This window comes from Coregonus lavaretus, assembly GCF_964263955.1.
Source record: "Coregonus lavaretus genome assembly, contig: HAP1_SCAFFOLD_5314, whole genome shotgun sequence".
NCBI classification, from domain to species: domain Eukaryota; kingdom Metazoa; phylum Chordata; class Actinopteri; order Salmoniformes; family Salmonidae; genus Coregonus; species Coregonus lavaretus.
The window spans coordinates 21200-41367 of record NW_028158669.1 but is presented as its reverse complement, the minus strand read 5'-3'; the positions used below and the strand labels follow the sequence as shown (position 1 = coordinate 41367).

The following is a 20168-nucleotide window of genomic DNA, read 5'->3' as shown; positions in this document are numbered from 1 at the left end:
CATCTGGCCACACTTGAAGTCTATTTGTTTAAACACTAATACCTACAGGGATTCAACACTTGAGTTTATTATTACTGCACTACATTGTAGAGTCTGGGGCATTCCAGTTCAATTCCTAGCAGTTTCATGAAATTTCTCTAGAGCAGGGTTTCCCAAACTCGGTCCTCGGGACCCCAAGGGGTGCACGTTTTGGTTTTTGCCCTAACACTACACAGCTGATTTCAAATAATCAACTAATTATCAAGCTTTGATAATATGAATCAGCTGTGTAGTGTTAAGGCAAAAACCAAAACGTGTACCCCCTGGGGTCCCGAGGACCGAGTTTGGGGAAACGCTGCTCTAGAGGAATACATTTCGAATCCTCAATGCATTGGACCACAGATCCGAGCACCACATTGACTCTTCCCCTGTTAAGCTCCTGAGTCTGGCCAGTTCAGCCAGATACATGAACTCCATTGTTCTGTTTCCTATGTGCTAGGTGTTCAACAAGTTACTAAGCCTGGCCAGTACGGCCTCCTCCCAGAAGTACCAGTCACACATGTGGAGCCAGATGCTGGTATCCACCCACAGCTTCCTCAAGTCCATCTCCAACGTGTCGGGGAAGGACATAGGGCCCCTCATCAAGCAGTGGGTGTATCCTTTAACCTGGAGGTACTGGTTGTAACATGACTATAACACTGTAATAGCAGGTTAATAGTTAGGGCATAGGGCCCCTCATCAAGCAGTGGGTGTGTCCGTTCAGCTCCCTCAGCCTGCTTAGCAGAACACTGGAGAGACCGGCCTGGTTAGAACACTGGAGAGACTGGCCTGGTTAGAACACTGGAGAGACTGGCCTGGTTAGAACACTGGAGAGACTGGCCTGGTTAGAACACTGGAGAGACTGGCCTGGTTAGAACACTGGAGAGACCGGCCTGGTTAGAACACTGGAGAGACTGGCCTGGTTAGAACACTGGAGAGACTGGCCTGTTTAGAACACTGGAGAGACTGGCCTGGTTAGAACACTGGAGAGACTGGCCTGGTTAGAACACTGGAGAGACCGGCCTGGTTAGAACACTGGAGAGACTGGCCTGGTTAGAACACTGGAGAGACTGGCCTGGTTAGAACACTGGAGAGACTGGCCTGGTTAGAACACTGGAGAGACTGGCCTGGTTAGAACACTGGAGAGACTGGCCTGGTTAGAACACTGGAGAGACTGGCCTGGTTAGAACACTAATAACTGATTGATGACTGCCCTGGTTATAAAGCCTGCTTAAGCAGTGTAATATGTACGTTTGGAATTTTCAGATGATTACTGATTTTGTATTTTAATATAAGTTCACTGTAATGTCCAGAGTTGGCAACTGACATGGACATGTATTGTACATATCATCAGTCAGCTGAAAGGACACACCCACTGCTTGTCTATTTATAGTCTGTATGTAATATCAAGACTTTGGATGATTTAATATCCACTATACAACTAGAATTATAAACTGGGTGGTTCGAGCCCTGAATGCTGATTGGCTGACAGCCGTGGTACATCAGACCATATACCAACGGGAATGACGAAACACTTATTTTTACTGCTCTAATTACGTTGGTAAACAGTTTATAATAGCAATAAGGCACCTCGGGGGTTTGTGATATATGTCCAATATACCACGGCTCCGCGTTGCGTCGTGCATAAGAACAGCCCTTAGCCGTGGTATATTGGACATATACCACACCCCCTCGGGCCTTATTGCTTAAATATACCATATCACCAACATTTTCCAAAACGATTCCTGTGGTTACTACATTGCAATAATTGAATGATTTATGCATACTCAGTACTGTAATTGTTTCAGTTGAGATATTAGCCTTAATTCAAACCCGCAGAGACCAGAGTGCAGTGGTGAAGTTCTTTGGTAGTTTTGCCTTCAACAGGAAACGGAACGTTCTAGAACTGGAGATCCGACAGGACTACACCTCCTCTGGAACTCAGAAATACGTGGTAGGTCCTCTTTTGAGCTGAGTTGGTCTAATTTTACTGGTGTGCAGGATGCGCGCAGTTAGCACTTTTGGGACTATTCCATTGGTTCCATTGTACCAGCAAAAGCTAAATCAAGCTACCGCAAGTATTTGACATTTTGTGTTTGACCCAAGTCTGAGGTTGAGTAGTAAGGTGAATCACTGTCTTTGTTCCGTAGGGCCCCATCAAGGTGACAGTCCAGGAGCTGGATGGCTCCTTCAACCACACTCTGCAGATAGAGGAGAACAGCCTGAAGCACGACATTCCCTGCCACTCAAAGAGCAGACGGTAAACTCAAGCTTGCATCTGTTTTTGTTTGCTATACAAACACATTTCAATAAGCCTACTGCAATGCCGTCTTAGCTGTAGTTTGGAGGAGCAAGTTTTTGTCCCGCAGTTTATCTCCACCTCCTAAGTTACTAATTTCTTCCTTCTCCAGAAACAAGAAGAAGAAAATACCTTTGATGAACGGGGAGGAGGTTGACATGGACCTGTCTGCTATGGAGTAAGACTTTCCACTGCTTTATACTGCTCCCACTCTCTCTCTCTCTCACTCACCTGTCTGCCATGAAGTCAGACGTTCCATTGCTCCAACTCTCTCTCACTCATCTCCTCAGAACTCTGAGGCCTCAGTGCTGCCCAGCCCAGGGTGTCTCTGTCTCCTGGCCCCGCCCCTCTCTGTCTCCTGGCCCCGCCCCTCTCTTCAGTCTACTCTAAAGTGATCCCTCTGATCTGGTTTGATGTCTGACTGTCTGCTCACTGGCTGTCTGCTCACTGGCTGTCTGCTCACTGGCTGTCTGCTCACTGGCTGTCTGCTCACTGGCTGTCTGCTCACTGGCTGTCTGCTCACTGGCTGTCTGCTCCAGCTTTTTTTCTCAGTTGCCAATGAAGTAGAGGCAGGAACAGGGACAGCAGCACTGATACTACCGAGTTAGGGACAGCAGCACTGATACTACAGAGTTAGGGAGAACAGCACTGATACTACAGAGTTAGGGAGAACAGCACTGATACTACAGAGTTAGGGAGAGCAGCACTGAAACTACAGAGTTAGGGAGAACAGCACTGATACTACAGAGTTAGGGAGAGCAGCACTGAAACTACAGAGTTAGGGAGAACAGCACTGATACTACAGAGTTAGGGACAGCAGCACTGATACTACAGAGTTAGGGAGAACAGCACTGAAACTACAGAGTTAGGGACAGCAGCACTGAAACTACAGAGTTAGGGACAGCAGCACTGAAACTACAGAGTTAGGGACAGCAGCACTGATACTACAGAGTTAGGGAGAACAGCACTGATACTACAGAGTTAGGGACAGCAGCACTGAAACTACAGAGTTAGGCAGTTACCGAGCAGTGAGAAACTACAGAGTTAGGGAGAACAGCACTGAAACTACAGAGTTAGGGACAGCAGCACTGAAACTACAGAGTTAGGCAGTTACCGAGCAGTGAGAAACTAACCAACAACCCAGCAGGCAGTTACAACTGTCTACAACCCTCGTGCCAAGTCTTTGGCAACTTTAACATCGCTCCAGCCAGACAGGCCTCCTACGTCCCCTCTGGTGTGGTGTCGTCTGCCTGCCTCTCTCTCCACTGTTTAAACTGCAGCGGGTGTTGGCTTCAGTCAATCACTTCTGTTTGGTTTAGATTTGGCCCATCCTACCCTCAGAGGGAACATCAGGTTGTGACATCATTATCACAGCCTCAGAGGGAACAAAGGATCTAGCCATTAAAATATAATAATCAACATACTTCAGTGTTAAAAGTTTCAGTCAAATCAGTTCAATTCAGACAAGCCACTCTCCTTAACACTAAAGTATTAAGTTCGTTCCATTCCACAAAGAAACTATAACTAACTAACTCTGTTTCTCACGCAGTGCGGATTCTCCCTTGCTGTGGATCCGGATCGATCCGGACATGTCCATCCTGCGTAAGGTGGAGTTTGAGCAGGCAGACTTCATGTGGCAGTACCAGCTCCGGTACGGGCCGCTTCACATTTTACTTTTATGAATTGGCCTTTGCATGGATTTGTTTCTTCATGTATTCTTGCACACAAGTTAAAAAAGACAATCCTTATTTCCAAACATGAAAAAGATGACAACAGATCACACCACAGAGCCATGACAACAGATCACACCACAGAGCCATGACAACAGATCACGCCACAGAGCCATGACAACAGATCACACCACAGAGCCATGACAACAGATCACGCCACAGAGCCATGACAACAGATCACGCCACAGAGCCATGACAACAGATCACGCCACAGAGCCATGACAACAGATCACGCCACAGAGCCATGACAACAGATCTCACCACAGAGCCATGACAACTGATCACACCGCAGAGCCATGACAACAGATCACACCACAGAGCCATGACAGCAGATCACACCACAGAGCGATGACAGCAGATCACACTACACAGCCATGACCGCAGATCACACCACAGAGCCATGACAACAGATCACACCACAGAGCCATGACAACAGATCACACCACAGAGCCATGACAACAGATCACACCACAGAGCCATGACAACAGATCACACCACAGAGCCATGACAACAGATCACACCACAGAGCCATGACCGCAGATCACACCACAGAGCCATGACCGCAGATCACACCACAGAGCCATGACCGCAGATCACACCACAGAGCCATGACCGCAGATCACACCACAGAGCCATGACCGCAGATCACACCACAGAGCCATGACCGCAGATCACACCACAGAGCCATGACAACAGATCACACCACAGAGCCATGACAACACAAGCTATAGATCTGACATGTCAACATGAAGCTCAAAGCAAACTAGAAAAGGTAAATTTTCCTGAAGAAGATGTGTGTGCTTGCTTGTCTTGGAAGTATTTTTCATGGTTCATAACGATCTTCCTCAGGTATGAGCGTGACGTAGTGGCCCAGGAGGAGTCTATTTTAGCCCTGGAGAAGTTCCCCACCCCAGCCTCCCGTCTGGCCCTCACCGACATCCTAGAACAGGACCAGTGCTTCTACAAGGTCCGCCAGGGGGCCTGCTTCTGTCTCGCCAAGGTAGGAAGTACACTTATGCCACCCACCCATCCAACTTTAGCCCCCCATTGATTCATTACCCATGGTAGGATGTTAGTGTGATGATGAGCACACCAGTCCTTTATTCTAAGCCAAGGGGACTGCTGTGCCATTAGGCCATCCACCTTCCTAGTCTTCATTCTTATTTAAAACCCAATTCAACAACCCCTGTAGAACATTATCCTGTCAAATATTTTTTTTGTTGCTTTATCTGTCAAACCCCCCCCCCCCCCCCCAATATCCGATTTCATTTCCTACATTTATAATATTTTCACCTGAATCAATATTTTCGTAAAATCAAAAATGAATGTGGAGTTACATCAGGCTCCGTTTGGTTTCGTTGGCTTCCAGAATTTAATGTAGCTAGTTGATGGTCTTTCAGACCACAGGATGTTACACGGGTAACCCTGATAGACTGTCTTTGTTGAAAGAGTGGGAGCCGGCAGGAAAGGCTTAGGGGCAAGTCCAAGCAGAGTCCACACACCCACACTCGCATACACACACCCGTCCACCCCAGGGACCTAGCTGAAAAATGACAACATCCTGACCGCTCGCCCCAGCGCTGTAGAGGGACACTCAGCTCTGTCTTTCCCCCTAATATCCTGCTGAGACAGAGGAGGGAGACATTCAGCTCTGTCTCTCCCCCTAATATCCTGCTGAGACAGAGGAGGGAGACATTCAGCTCTGTCTCTCCCCCTAATATCCTGCTGAGACAGAGGAGGGAGACACTCAGCTCTGTCTCTCCCCCTAATATCCTGCTGAGACAGAGGAGGGAGACATTCAGCTCTGTCTCTCCCCCTAATATCCTGCTGAGACAGAGGAGGGAGACACTCAGCTCTGTCTCTCCCCCTAATATCCTGCTGAGACAGAGGAGGGAGACATTCAGCTCTGTCTCTCCCCCTAATATCCTGCTGAGACAGAGTAGGGAGACATTCAGCTCTGTCTCTCCCCCTAATATCCTGCTGAGACAGAGGAGGGAGACATTCAGCTCTGTCTCTCCCCCTAATATCCTGCTGAGACAGAGGAGGGAGACATTCAGCTCTGTCTCTCCCCCTAATATCCTGCTGAGACAGAGGAGGGAGACATTCAGCTCTGTCTCTCCCCCTAATATCCTGCTGAGACAGAGGAGGGAGACATTCAGCTCTGTCTCTCCCCCTAATATCCTGCTGAGACAGAGTAGGGAGACATTCAGCTCTGTCTCTCCCCCTAATATCCTGCTGAGACAGAGGAGGGAGACATTCAGCTCTGTCTCTCCCCCTAATATCCTGCTGAGACAGAGGAGGGAGACATTCAGCTCTGTCTCTCCCCCTAATATCCTGCTGAGACAGAGTAGGGAGACATTCAGCTCTGTCTCTCCCCCTAATATCCTGCTGAGACAGAGGAGGGAGACATTCAGCTCTGTCTCTCCCCCTAATATCCTGCTGAGACAGAGTAGGGAGACATTCAGCTCTGTCTCTCCCCCTAATATCCTGCTGAGACAGAGTAGGGAGACATTCAGCTCTGTCTCTCCCCCTAATATCCTGCTGAGACAGAGGAGGGAGACATTCAGCTCTGTCTCTCCCCCTAATATCCTGCTGAGACAGAGTAGGGAGACATTCAGCTCTGTCTCTCCCCCTAATATCCTGCTGAGACAGAGTAGGGAGACATTCAGCTCTGTCTCTCCCCCTAATATCCTGCTGAGACAGAGGAGGGAGACATTCAGCTCTGTCTCTCCCCCTAATATCCTGCTGAGACAGAGGAGGGAGACATTCAGCTCTGTCTCTCCCCCTAATATCCTGCTGAGACAGAGTAGGGAGACATTCAGCTCTGTCTCTCCCCCTAATATCCTGCTGAGACAGAGGAGGGAGACATTCAGCTCTGTCTCTCCCCCTAATATCCTGCTGAGACAGAGTAGGGAGACATTCAGCTCTGTCTCTCCCCCTAATATCCTGCTGAGACAGAGTAGGGAGTTCCCTCACCTCAGTCACTTCCTCATGTAACAGGCCGAAGCCAATTGTTCTGAACTCTAGAAAATCTAATCAAAGTCGCACTCTCTTGTCCCCTTGCAGTGAACTTTCAGATGAACAGCACAACACTTTGGCTAGGAAGCCTTCTTCAGTGTCACGTGTCATCCTAGTTAGAATACAAGCTACTATGTCTATTATTTAGTACCTTCTGTGTCTAGTTAGCAAACTCCACTCCTACACGAAGTCCCCGTTCACCAGGATAGCTAGCTATCGCACATCAATAGAGCAGTAGGTGGCGGCTATATCCCCCCGTATTTACTGATTTTCTATTTATAGATCGCTAACTCCATGATGAGCACGTGGACGGGTCCTCCAGCCATGAAGTCTCTGTTCACCAGGATGTTCTGCTGTAAGAGTTGTCCCAACATCGTCAAGACCAACAACTTCATCAGCTTCCAGAGCTACTTCCTACAGAAGGTACTTAACCATGGCGCATCACCTCAACGCAGAGCAGTAGACTAAGGCTCGTCGGTTAAATATCTACCGTCGTGGTGTGCATGTTCACAAGCTGTGGAGTGTTTCAGTTCAACCTTTTTAGGAGACAACGGTGGCCAAAATATGAATTAGTTTCCATGGAAATTGCAAGAAATATGTAAACGTTGATGAAGCTGGTTTTACTGTAGTACAGTATTTTGACCTCTGTAATGACCTCTGTAATGACCTCTGTGTTCGATCTATTCCTAGACCATGCCTGTAGCCATGGCTCAACTCAGAGACATCCAGAACCTCTGTCCCAAAGATGTCCTCAACTTCATCCTGGACCTCATCAAGTACAACGACAACAGGAAGAACAAGGTGAGATGGGTCTGTTTTGTAGGACACAAACATATCACCCACCACCATCCCTCGTCCCTCGTCCCTCGTCCCTATGGCAACCCTTCCCACAGAAATTAGCAGAAAGTTAAAAAGTCATGAATACTTAACAGACTGTACAAATAAACTAAAAACAGATTGCCAGTATGATTGGTGGAGTTAATATAACGATTCAGTTAGTGAGCTGGGTTTCATAACTTTACTAGATTACATCCAGGCTGATGATCTGGTCCTGTGGGTTATGTTCAGACACAGCATGACAACACCAGTGGAGAGGGCAGGACAAGAGGACAACAGAGTTGTGTGTTAATGACTGTAATCTTGTTGTTCTCCGTTTTCTGTGTTTATACGTTGATTAGGCCGTTGGTGATGGGACGTTGACAGGGTAAAGGAGAGGAACCGTTCAGAGAGTGGTGGACCAGGGTTCCCCATCGTTGGGAATACTGTCTGAGTGATCTGGAGTTGGCTGTGCCGACCACTAGGCCAGTCTCTGACGGGCACTAATGAGTGATCTGGAGTTGGCTGTGCCGACCACTAGGCCAGGCTCTGACTGGCACTAATGAGTGATCTGGAGTTGGCTGTGCCGACCACTAGGCCAGTCTCTGACGGGCACTAATGAGTGATCTGGAGTTGGCTGTGCCGACCACTAGGCCAGACTCTGACTGGCACTAATGAGTGATCTGGAGTTGGCTGTGCCGACCACTAGGCCAGGCTCTGACTGGCACTAATGAGTGATCTGGAGTTGGCTGTGCCGACCACTAGGCCAGACTCTGACTGGCACTAATGAGTGATCTGGAGTTGGCTGTGCCGACCACTAGGCCAGACTCTGACTGGCACTAATGAGTGATCTGGAGTTGGCTGTGCCGACCACTAGGCCAGACTCTGACTGGCACTAATGAGTGATCTGGAGTTGGCTGTGCCGACCACTAGGCCAGACTCTGACTGACACTAATGAGTGATCTGGAGTTGGCTGTGCCGACCACTAGGCCAGTCTCTGACTGGCACTAATGAGTGATCTGGAGTTGGCTGTGCCGACCACTAGGCCAGTCTCTGACTGGCACTAATGAGTGATCTGGAGTTGGCTGTGCCGACCACTAGGCCAGGCTCTGACTGGCACTAATGAGTGATCTGGAGTTGGCTGTGCAATGAGTGATCTGGAGTTGGCTGTGCCGACCACTAGGCCAGACTCTGACGGGCACTAATGAGTGATCTGGAGTTGGCTGTGCCGACCACTAGGCCAGTCTCTGACGGGCACTAATGAGTGATCTGGAGTTGGCTGTGCCGACCACTAGGCCAGTCTCTGACGGGCACTAATGAGTGATCTGGAGTTGGCTGTGCCGACCACTAGGCCAGTCTCTGACGGGCACTAATGAGTGATCTGGAGTTGGCTGTGCCGACCACTAGGCCAGTCTCTGACTGGCACTAATGAGTGATCTGGAGTTGGCTGTGCCGACCACTAGGCCAGACTCTGACGGGCACTAATGAGTGATCTGGAGTTGGCTGTGCCGACCACTAGGCCAGACTCTGACTGGCACTAATGAGTGATCTGGAGTTGGCTGTGCCGACCACTAGGCCAGTCTCTGACTGGCAATAATGAGTGATCTGGAGTTGGCTGTGCCGACCATTAGGCCAGTCTCTGACGGGGACTAATGAGTGATCTGGAGTTGGCTGTGCCGACCACTAGGCCAGTCTCTGACTGGCACTAATGACTTTAATATTGTTGTTGTCTTTTTCCTAGTTCTCTGACAACTACTACCGTGCTGAGCTGATTGATGCTCTGACCAACTCCCTGACCCCGGCCATCAGCATTAGTAACGAGGTCCGCACCGTGGACAACCTCAACGGAGACGTACGCCTCATCCTGGAGGAGATCACACGCTTTCTTAACATGGAGAAGCTACTGCCCAGCTACCGCAACACCATCACTGTCAGGTAGAGATATCACTACTATAGATACCACTATACATTATACTAAACATCCTGGAGGAGATCATCACTACTGCCCAGCTACCACAACACCATCACTGTCAGGTGTAACACAATTTAGGGTGAAGTGGAGTACTAGTGCATGGTAAGTGCTGGTGGTAAATGCTGGTGCTTGGTGTCAGTGTTTTGATTTGCCGGTGTTAGTGGCTGGTTTTACATTGTGTTGATAGATAAAAGATTGACCAAATAGTGGTTGACCCAAAGGGTCATTGTTGAGCTGGCTGGCGTGGAAGCTTTTTGGCCCTTGTACCCTCTTCCCTGATATTGCCAAACACGTCCCGTACAAGAAGCTAGTTGAGTGCCAGGGTAAACTTTCTCACCTACATGATCTTATCAATGAAAATGCCTTAAAGGCACAATCAACTTTGATTTCCAGTTGTAACACTCCAAATCTTTTTAACCCTAAAGGGTGTTGGCGTGTACAAAATCATAGAGGAACTTTGATTTAGGGTTATAGATGAGTGATCCTTATCTCTCTCCTCCATCTCTCTCCCTCTCTCTCTCTCCTCCATCTATCTCTCCCTCTCTCTCTCCTCCATCTCTCTCCCTCTCTTTCTCCTCCATCTCTCCCTCTCTCTCTCCTCCATCTCTCTCCCTCTCTCTCCTCCATTTCTCTCCCTCTCTCTCCTCCATCTCTCTCTCTCTCCTCCATCTCTCTCTCTCTCCTCCATCTCTCTCTCTCTCCTCCATCTCCCTCTACCTCTCTCTCCTCCATCTCCCTCTACCTCTCTCTCTTCCATCTCCCTCTACCTCTCTCTCTTCCATCCCTCTCTCTCGCCTCCATCCCTCTCTCGCCTCCATCCCTCTCTCTCTCTCCTCCATCCCCCTCTCTCTCTCCTCCATCCCTCTCTCTCCTCCATCCCTCTCTCTCTCCTTCATCCCTCTCTCTCCTCCATCCCTCTCTCTCTCCTCCATCCCTCTCTCTCTCCTCCATCCCCCTCTCTCTCTCTTCCATCCCCCTCTCTCTCTCTTCCATCCCCCTCTCTCTCTCTTCCATCCCCCCCTCTCTCTCTCTTCCATCCCCCCCTCTCTCTCTCTTCCATCCCCCCCTCTCTCTCTCTTCCACCCCCCCCTCTCTCTCTCCTCCACCCCTCCCCTCTCTCTCTCCTCCACCCCCCCCTCTCTCTCTCCTCCATCCCTCTCTCCTCCATCCCTCTCTCTCTCTTTCTTCTCTCTCTCTCTCTCCAGTTGTCTCAGAGCTATCCGGATGCTTCAGAAGAATGGCCATATTCCCAGTGACCCCTCTCTGTTTAAGTCCTATGCAGAATACGGACACTTTGTGGATGTGCGTGTCGCAGCACTGGAAGCTGTGGTGGACTACACAAGAGGTATGCACCAAACTAGTAGTAGGGAAGTTAGTAGAACACACCCTATTCCCTATGTAGTGCACTACATTTAGCCAGAGCCACATAGGGTTAGAATTAGTCAAAAGTAGTGGACTTGACTACAGTGCATTCGGAAAGTATTCAGACCCCTTGACTTTTTCCACATTTTGTTACGTTACAGCCTTATTTTAAAATGGATTACAGTTTTCCCCCCTCATCAGTCTACACACAATAACCCATAATGACAAAGCAAAAACTGGTTTTTAGATTTAATTTTTTTTAAATATACAAATAAATATCAAATTTACATAAGTATTCAGATCCTTTAAAGTACTTTGTTGAAGCACTTTTGGCAGCGATTACAGCTTTGAGTCTTCTTGGGTACGACGCTACAAGCTTGGCACACCTGTATTTGGGGAGTTTCTCCCATTCTACTCTGCAGATCCTCTCAAGCTCTGTCAGGTTGGATGGGGAGCGTTGCTGCACAGCTATTTTCTGGTCTCTCCAGAGATGTTCGATCGGGGGGGGGCCTGCCTGCCTGCCTGCCTGTCAGGGCAGAGGTGTGTGTGTGTGTGTGTGTGTGTGTGTGTGTGTGTGTGTGTGTGTGTGTGTTTTAACATGCTGTTTATTGCTAGTTGACAGGAGCTCTTTGGAACTGCAGTGGCTGCTCAACATGGTCCAGAATGACCCCGCTCACTACATCAGGTACTGTGTGTGTGTGTGTGTGTGTGTGTGTGTGTGTCAGATATGTCTGTTGGGTTGGCTGCCTCATACATAAAGATACATCATCATTTATCTCTCTGGCTTCAGGATATGGGAACATTTTTTGTCAAAGTCAGCAAGAAAACGGTTGGTTATTTATTTAGTGCTGTGTAAAAACAAGGACTGTCACAGTGAATTTATCAATTGATGTATTTATGTATTGTATACAAAATGTATTGATGAAACTTAATGCTCAGCAGTTTGAATCTAAATACATGAATCCTGATTGTGTCCCAGGAAAGGTGTTATGTTATGGTCTGTCCCAGGAAAGGTGTTATGTGATGGTCTGTGGCTGTGAAGTAACAGGATGTTAACCTCCACTTCCTCTGTTCGTTCAGACACAAGATCCTGAGCATGCTGGGTAAAAACCCTCCCTTCACCAAAGCAGCCGAGTCTCCACTCTGCAACGAGGCTCTGGTTGACCAGCTGTGGAAACTCATGAACTCGGGTGAGGCCTTAGTGCATCTTAAATGGCACCCTATTCCCTATGTAGTGCACTGCGTTGGACCAGAGCCCACATAAAGCTTCCACATAGGGCTCTGGTCAAAAGTAGTAGGGAATAGGGTGCCATTTCAGATAAGACATAACTAATGGAACCTGATGAGACACAGTACAGACAGAGAACCCCAGGCCTGGCTAGTCAAACCCCCACCTGGAACTGGTGTGATATCCACTCAGGCCTGGCTAGTCAAACCCCCACCTGGAACTGGTGTGATATCCACTCAGGCCTGGCTAGTCAAACCCCCACCTGGAACTGGTGTGATATCCACTCAGGCCTGGCTAGTCAAACCCCCACCTGGAACTGGTGTGATATCCACTCAGGCCTGGCTAGTCAAACCCCCATCTGGAACTGGTGTGATATCCACTCAGGCCTGGCTAGTCAAACCCCCACCTGGAACTGGTGTGATATCCACTCAGGCCTGGCTAGTCAAACCCCCACCTGGAACTGGTGTGATATCCACTCAGGCCTGGCTAGTCAAACCCCCACCTGGAACTGGTGTGATATCCACTCAGGCCTGGCTAGTCAAACCCCCACCTGGAACTGGTGTGATATCCACTCAGGCCTGGCTAGTCAAACCCCCATCTGGAACTGGTGTGATATCCACTCAGGCCTGGCTAGTCAAACCCCCATCTGGAACTGGTGTGATATCCACTCAGGCCTGGCTAGTCAAACCCCCACCTGGAACTGGTGTGATATCCACTCAGGCCTGGCTAGTCAAACCCCCACCTGGAACTGGTGTGATATCCACTCAGGCCTGGCTAGTCAAACCCCCACCTGGAACTGGTGTGATATCCACTCAGGCCTGGCTAGTCAAACCCCCACCTGGAACTGGTGTGATATCCAGCTAGGGACAGAGTTACTGCTAGGGACAGACAGACAAGAGACGGAGATACTGCCAGAGACGGAGCACTGTTCACGAATCAAATCCATATGTGTAACTAGCTAACCCCAACAGTCATGTATCAATGTTTGTGATGGTAAGAGTTGCACAACTGTCTAATTCGATGTTTGCACTTTAACCTCATAGTTATTGTATCATTTCAAATCCAAAGTGCTGGAGAACAGAGCTAAAACAACAGAAAATGTGTCACTGTCCCAATACTTTTGGACCTGCTTCATCACGTTACATTTACATACCGCAGCAGTCTTATTTAAACCTTTGTTTCAAAAGGTGCCAAACATTGTGAAAGTCTTTCAAAGAGAGAGCCGATTTCTCTAACAGCCGTAAACATCTGTTTCTCTCCCAGGGAAGAGAAGGATCGTGTTTTATATAATGTTTCTAGGTTTTTCCATGTCTTGGGGTGATATCGGGGCCTGCCTGCACAGGCCTCAATAGGACTGTGTCCCAAATGGCATCCAATTCCCAATATATAGTGCACTATTTATGACCAGGCCTCTGTGTATTGCACTATATAGGGAATCAGGTGCCTTTTGGGATGCAGATCATGTCTTGGGGATATGGGGGCCTCCTGGCACGGGGGGGTTGGGGGGGGGGGGGGGGGGGTTGTTGAGTCTGAGACAGACAGACAGTGTGGACAATGGACATATTATGTGTTGTTGCATCAATCCAGTTTGAGTGGTAAGCTGCGCCCCCAACAGAAATCTGTTATTTGAAAGACTTGGAAGAATTGGCACCTTTTTGAAACAAGGTTTATATTTTAATGGGCTGCTGGGGATTGTAGATGTGAGGAGACGGAACACTTGTTCTGTTTCTCATTGTGAAGCATAATATTTCATATGTTTGAGTGTACTTCTGTGCTCTTGAGGTCGGCTGTGACTTTTGGCAGTGTAACGCCACCCTCGTTGCCAACCCAGTTTATGACTCGCAGTAATAAACGGTTCATAATCTGTTCTTTTATTATTCCATGCACAATGGCATTTCTAGTTTTCTCAAAGCTTTTCTAAGACAAACTAAGACCCTATTCCTAAACCCTTTTCCTCTGAGTGTTTATGGGTTTAATTTGACACAGTATCAGTGATTACATTCATGCTTAGAAAACAATTGTGAAACTTTCCAATGATCTGAACATGACTTTTGTCCATCTGTAAAGCTGAGTGTGTTTAGACCCTCTCGTTTCACTGTTCCCCCAGGTACGTCTCATGACTGGCGGTTGCGGTGTGATGCGGTGAACCTTTACTACACTCTGTTTGGTCTGACGCGCCCCTCCTGCCTGCCCCTGCCCGAGCTGGGCCTGGTACTCAACCTCAAGGAGAAGAAGGCCGTCCTCAACCCCACCATCAAGCCTGAACAGGGGCCAGGCACCACAGAGATAACTGGCAACACCATGGGGGTTCACATCCCCGTCATGGGCTTCACTAGCAGTGTAAGGACCCCCTGATGCTGATAATAATATATTTTAGTTGGGACTTGGGCCTTCTTGTGTCTTAGTAAATCCTCACTAAGAATATTTTTTGTCAACCTCTTCTGAACTTTGTTATAACACTCATTTCTCTCTCCCCCTCCATCTCTTCCCTCTCCCTCTCTCCCCCTCCATCTCTTCCCTCTCTCCCCCTCCATCTCTTCCCACTCTCCCCCTCCATCTCTTCCCTCTCTCTCTCTCCCCCTCCATCTCTTCCCTCTCTCTCTCTCCCCCTCCATCTCTTCCCTCTCTCTCTCTCCCCCTCCATCTCTTCCCTCTCTCTCTCTCCCCCTCCCTCTCTCCCCCTCCATCTCTTCCCTCTCCCTCTCTCCCCCTCCATCTCTTCCCTCCCCCTCTCTCCCCCTCCATATCTTCCCTCCATCTCTTCCATCTCCCTCTCTCCCCCTCCATCTCTTCCCTCTCCCTCTCTCCCCCTCCATCTCTTCCCTCCCCCTCTCTCCCTCCATCTCTTCCCTCCCCCTCTCTCTTCCCTCCCTCTCTCTCCCCCTCCATCTCTCCCCCTCCATCTCTTCTCTCCCCCTCCCTCTCTCCCCCCCTCCATCTCTCCCCCTCCCTCTCTCTCCCCCTCCATCTCTCCCCCTCCATCTCTTCTCTTCCCCCCCCTCTCTCCCTCCATCTCTGCCCTCTCCCTCTCTCCCCCTCCATCTCTTCCCTCCCCCTCTCTCCCCCTCCATCTCTTCCCTCTCCCTCTCTCCCCCTCCATCTCTTCCCTCCCCCTCTCTCTTCCCTCCCTCTCTCTCCCCCTCCATCTCTTCCCTCCCCCTCTCTCCCCCTCCATCTCTTCCCTCCCTCTCTCTCCCCTTCCCCCCTCTAGCTGGATGAAGGCCTGATCACCATGGAGACAGTGTCCAGCGTGTCTATGTCCAGTGGTGTCGCCCCACTTCCTCAGGGTCTGAAGAGAAAGTTGGACAGTGGAGTTGGACCACTGGGCTCCTCTCCACCGGAGCCAGGCCAGGTACTGCAGGAAGAGGACAGCAGTAAAAAATTCAAGATCAGAGTAAGGATCTGGAGCGCCGTGGGGAGGCTGGGGGGATGCGCTTATACTTGTCTGGGCTTTCACCAATAATGTGTGTGTGAACCATTTCAGGCTCCCCTGAGGACTGAAGCAGTGCCACTATCGACTCTAGTGTGTCTGGCTTAATCTAGCTCTCTGTTTTAAACTGATACAGTCTAACTGGTGCAATCACAGTCTAACTGGTGCAATCACAATCTAACTGGTGCAATCACAATCTAACTGGTGCAATCACAATCTAACTGGTGCAATCACATTGCTGATCGTATTTGAGTTAACGTGAATCACTGTAATTGCACAATCTTGTGAGGGTGTTGGATGATGTTTCAGTTCAACTCCATGGAGGAGAATCAGATCAGATGGTTATGACTGATGATGATGATGATGTTGTTTCAGTTCAACACCATGGAGGAGGATGAGATTGACATGGAGAGTCCCCATGACAGTCAGGCGTTCATCCACCACCACCTCAACATCCTGGAGAGGCCTTCCACACCAGGTCAGCACCCCGTCAATCATTGTCCTGCAATTATCATACTTGTTCACAACTGGGGTTGATTCATGCTTTCAGACAATCCTAAGAAATTATTCATTTTTGAAGAACATAACAGAATTCTAGATTATTTGCATTAAGTATTTTAAATCTGTCTCTTCCGGTCTCCTCTCCCCCCTCCTCAGGTAAGGAACCTCCAGTCGTGGACCAGGCCGTCCTCTCCCTGCCTGTCACCCCCTTACCTTCCTTCAGCAAAGAGTCCACCTCTTCCTCCAAACACAGCACTGACCACCACCACCACCACCACCACCACCACGAGCACAAGAAGAAGAAGAGGAAGAAGCACAAGCACAAACACAAGCACAAGCACGACAGTAAAGACAAGGACAAGGAGAGGGACTCCCATGCCTTCAGTAACAGCCCTGCTAGTGGACGCTCCATGAGGTCTCCATCCATGTCTGACTAGAACACAGCGCTGCCTCCTGGTTGGTTCTTCAGTAACGGCCCTGCTAGTGGACGCTCCATGAGGTCTCCATCCATGTCTGACTAGAACACAGCGCTGCCTCCTGGTTGGTTCTTCAGTAACGGCCCTGCTAGTGGACGCTCCACGAGGTCTCCATCCATGTCTGACTAGAACACAGCGCTGCCTCCTGGTTGGTTCTTCAGTAACGGCCCTGCTAGTGGACGCTCCATGAGGTCTCCATCCATGTCTGACTAGAACACAGCGCTGCCTCCTGGTTGGTTCTTCAGTAACGGCCCTGCTAATGGACGCTCCATGAGGTCTCCATCCATGTCTGACTAGAACACAGCGCTGCCTCCTGGTTGGTTCTTCAGTAACAGCCCTGCTAGTGGACGCTCCACGAGGTCTCCATCCATGTCTGACTAGAACACAGCGCTGCCTCCTGGTTGGTTCTTCAGTAACGGCCCTGCTAGTGGACGCTCCACGAGGTCTCCATCCATGTCTGACTAGAACACAGCGCTGCCTCCTGGTTGGTTCTTCAGTAACGGCCCTGCTAGTGGACGCTCCATGAGGTCTCCATCCATGTCTGACTAGAACACAGCGCTGCCTCCTGGTTGGTTCTTCAGTAACGGCCCTGCTAGTGGACGCTCCATGAGGTCTCTATCCATGTCTGACTAGAACACAGCGCCGCCTCCTGGTTGGTTCTTCAGTAACGGCCCTGCTAGTGGACGCTCCATGAGGTCTCCATCCACGTCTGACTAGAACACAGCGCTGCCTCCTGGTTGGTTCTTCAGTAACGGCCCTGCTAGTGGACGCTCCACGAGGTCTCCATCCATGTCTGACTAGAACACAGCGCTGCCTCCTGGTTGGTTCTTCAGTAACGGCCCTGCTAGTGGACGCTCCATGAGGTCTCCATCCATGTCTGACTAGAACACAGCGCTGCCTCCTGGTTGGTTCTTCAGTAACGGCCCTGCTAGTGGACGCTCCATGAGGTCTCCATCCATGTCTGACTAGAACACAGCGCTGCCTCCTGGTTGGTTCTTCAGTAACGGCCCTGCTAGTGGACGCTCCATGAGGTCTCCATCCATGTCTGACTAGAACACAGCGCTGCCTCCTGGTTGGTTGTTCAGTAACGGCCCTGCTAGTGGACGCTCCATGAGGTCTCCATCCATGTCTGACTAGAACACAGCGCTGCCTCCTGGTTGGTCCAGAGCTATGAAACACAGTATCACCCGCAAGAGAGACTGAGCTGTAAAACATCACCCTCAAGACTACAGCCTCCAGCTGTCTGTCAGAGTTCCAACTCCTCTGAATAGAGCTTACTGGTTTGCTGCATGTCAGCGCACTTCAGTCGGCTAGCCTGGAATCCACACTAAATATTGTTCTGTTTCACTGTTTGTATCGGAGCTATATTTAAGGTTGGATTTGGAAAATGGAGCAATATTCAGTGTGGATTCAAGGCTAGTCAGTGTAGGTGGAGGGGGGGGAAACGTGTAGCCTAACCTACATTCTGTGACCTCATCATTAACCACACAGAGAGGCAGACCTGTGGGCCTCTCCAGAAGGAGCCCTTTTAGTTTTAAAAGTCTCCCATCACCCTCACCACACACACACACACACACACACACACACTCTCTCTTCTGGCTATGCCTGAGCCAATCTGTCTCCTACCATCATCAACAACATGTTCAGTTAGTGGCTGGGCTCACATGGGAACCTCTTCAGCCTGTTGAGGACGTAACCGGTCTCTCGGACTGCCGCTAGTCTTTCCCCAGGTTTTTATAACGTCACCCTGGACATTGAATTACAGGTTTACTGTAATTAACCCTGCTATCAAACTAAGAGGGGAAATTCCACTCTCGTTCAGAGAGCCAATCAATTCAAAGGTGGAAGAATCAAGAATGATAACCATTTAGGATGTAGATTTTATAGCAAAATGTAAATTGTGTAATTAGGCTGACCTGCAGTAGACCATGGCTGTCTGCGTTGTGAACAGTACCCTATTCCTTTCTAGTGCACTACTTTTCACCAGGTCCCATACGGCTCTGGTCAAAAAGTAGTGCACTTTATTGGGAATAGGGTGCAGTTTTGGATGCGGCCATGACTAATACCCTCATTGCTGACCTGTATGACATGACCGTACTGAAGAGTCATTGGGTTTTTACCTGTTTCTAACCATGCATGTTTTAACTGTTCATGTTTTTATTGTTAAGTAATTTAGATTGTGGCCTCCTTGTCCCTGACCCAATCAGTGACTAGCTTGTGGTCTCCTTGTCCCTGACCCAATCAGTGACTAGCTTGTGGCCTCCTTGTCCCTGACCCAATCAGTGACTAGCTTGTGGCCTCCTTGTCCCTGACCCAATCAGTGACTAGCTTGTGGCCTCCTTGTCCCTGACCCAATCAGTGACTAGCTTGTGGCCTCCTTGTCCCTGACCCAATCAGTGACTAGCTTGTGGCCTCCTTGTACCTGACCCAATCAGTGACTAGCTTGTGGCCTCCTTGTACCTGACCCAATCAGTGACTAGCTTGTGGCCTCCTTGTCCCTGACCCAATCAGTGACTAGCTTGTGGCCTCCTTGTCCCTGACCCAATCAGTGACTAGCTTGTGGCCTCCTTGTACCTGACCCAATCAGTATCTGTTCTATATATTCATGATGTACTGCAGTTTTGTTAGAACATTGTATTTTTTTGTAGGATAGGACTACATTATCATAAAGATGTTGGAAAATAAAGCTTCTGAAGTTTTTATTCGTTGAACTTTTCTTCAATAACCCTCAATATATAATACCAATAAAGCTTTGAAATGTTTAAATTTTGTATACCAAGAATGTAATAACCAAGAGCATAAACTTTTAATAATTGCACCCACCACAAAAGGCAGATGGACGTTTACCCTTACAACTTCCTCATTGCCGGCAGTAATAACTTCCTCATTGCCGGCAGTAACAACTTCCTCATTGCCGACAGTAACAACTTCCTCATTGCCGGCAGTAACAACTTCCTCATTGCCGGCAGTAACAACTTCCTCATTGCCGGCAGTAACAACTTCCTCATTGCCGGCAGTAACAACTTCCTCACCTCCAGCCCAGTAACAACTTCCTCACCTCCAGCCCAGTAACAACTTCCTCACCTCCAGCCCAGTAACAACTTCCACACCTCCAGCCCAGTAACAACTTCCTCACCTCCAGCCCAGTGACAACTTCCTCACCTCCAGCCCAGTAACAACTTCCTCACCTCCAGCCCAGTGACAACTTCCTCGCCTCCAGCCCAGTGACAACTTCCTCACCGCCAGCCCAGTGACAACTTCCTCATTGCCAGCAGTAACAACTTCCTCACCTCCAGCCCAGTAACAACTTCCTCACCG

The 20168-nt window shown here is 49.3% G+C and overlaps 1 protein-coding gene across 1 annotated transcript; it reads left to right on the top strand.

The window, feature by feature from the left end:
* Positions 1-478: 478 nt before the first annotated feature.
* On the top strand, positions 479-19551 carry LOC311123702 (transcription initiation factor TFIID subunit 2-like; the record flags this gene model as incomplete). The annotated part of the gene is made up of 16 exons (XM_084197945.1): positions 479-633; positions 1858-1972; positions 2169-2278; positions 2430-2495; positions 3867-3968; positions 4897-5047; positions 7348-7488; positions 7756-7866; positions 9623-9816; positions 11059-11198; positions 11831-11900; positions 12296-12405; positions 14551-14783; positions 15655-15837; positions 16249-16351; positions 16531-19551. Coding segments are annotated over 16 exons (2265 nt in total), but the record flags the coding sequence as incomplete, so codon positions are not given.
* Positions 19552-20168: the final 617 nt, after the last annotated feature.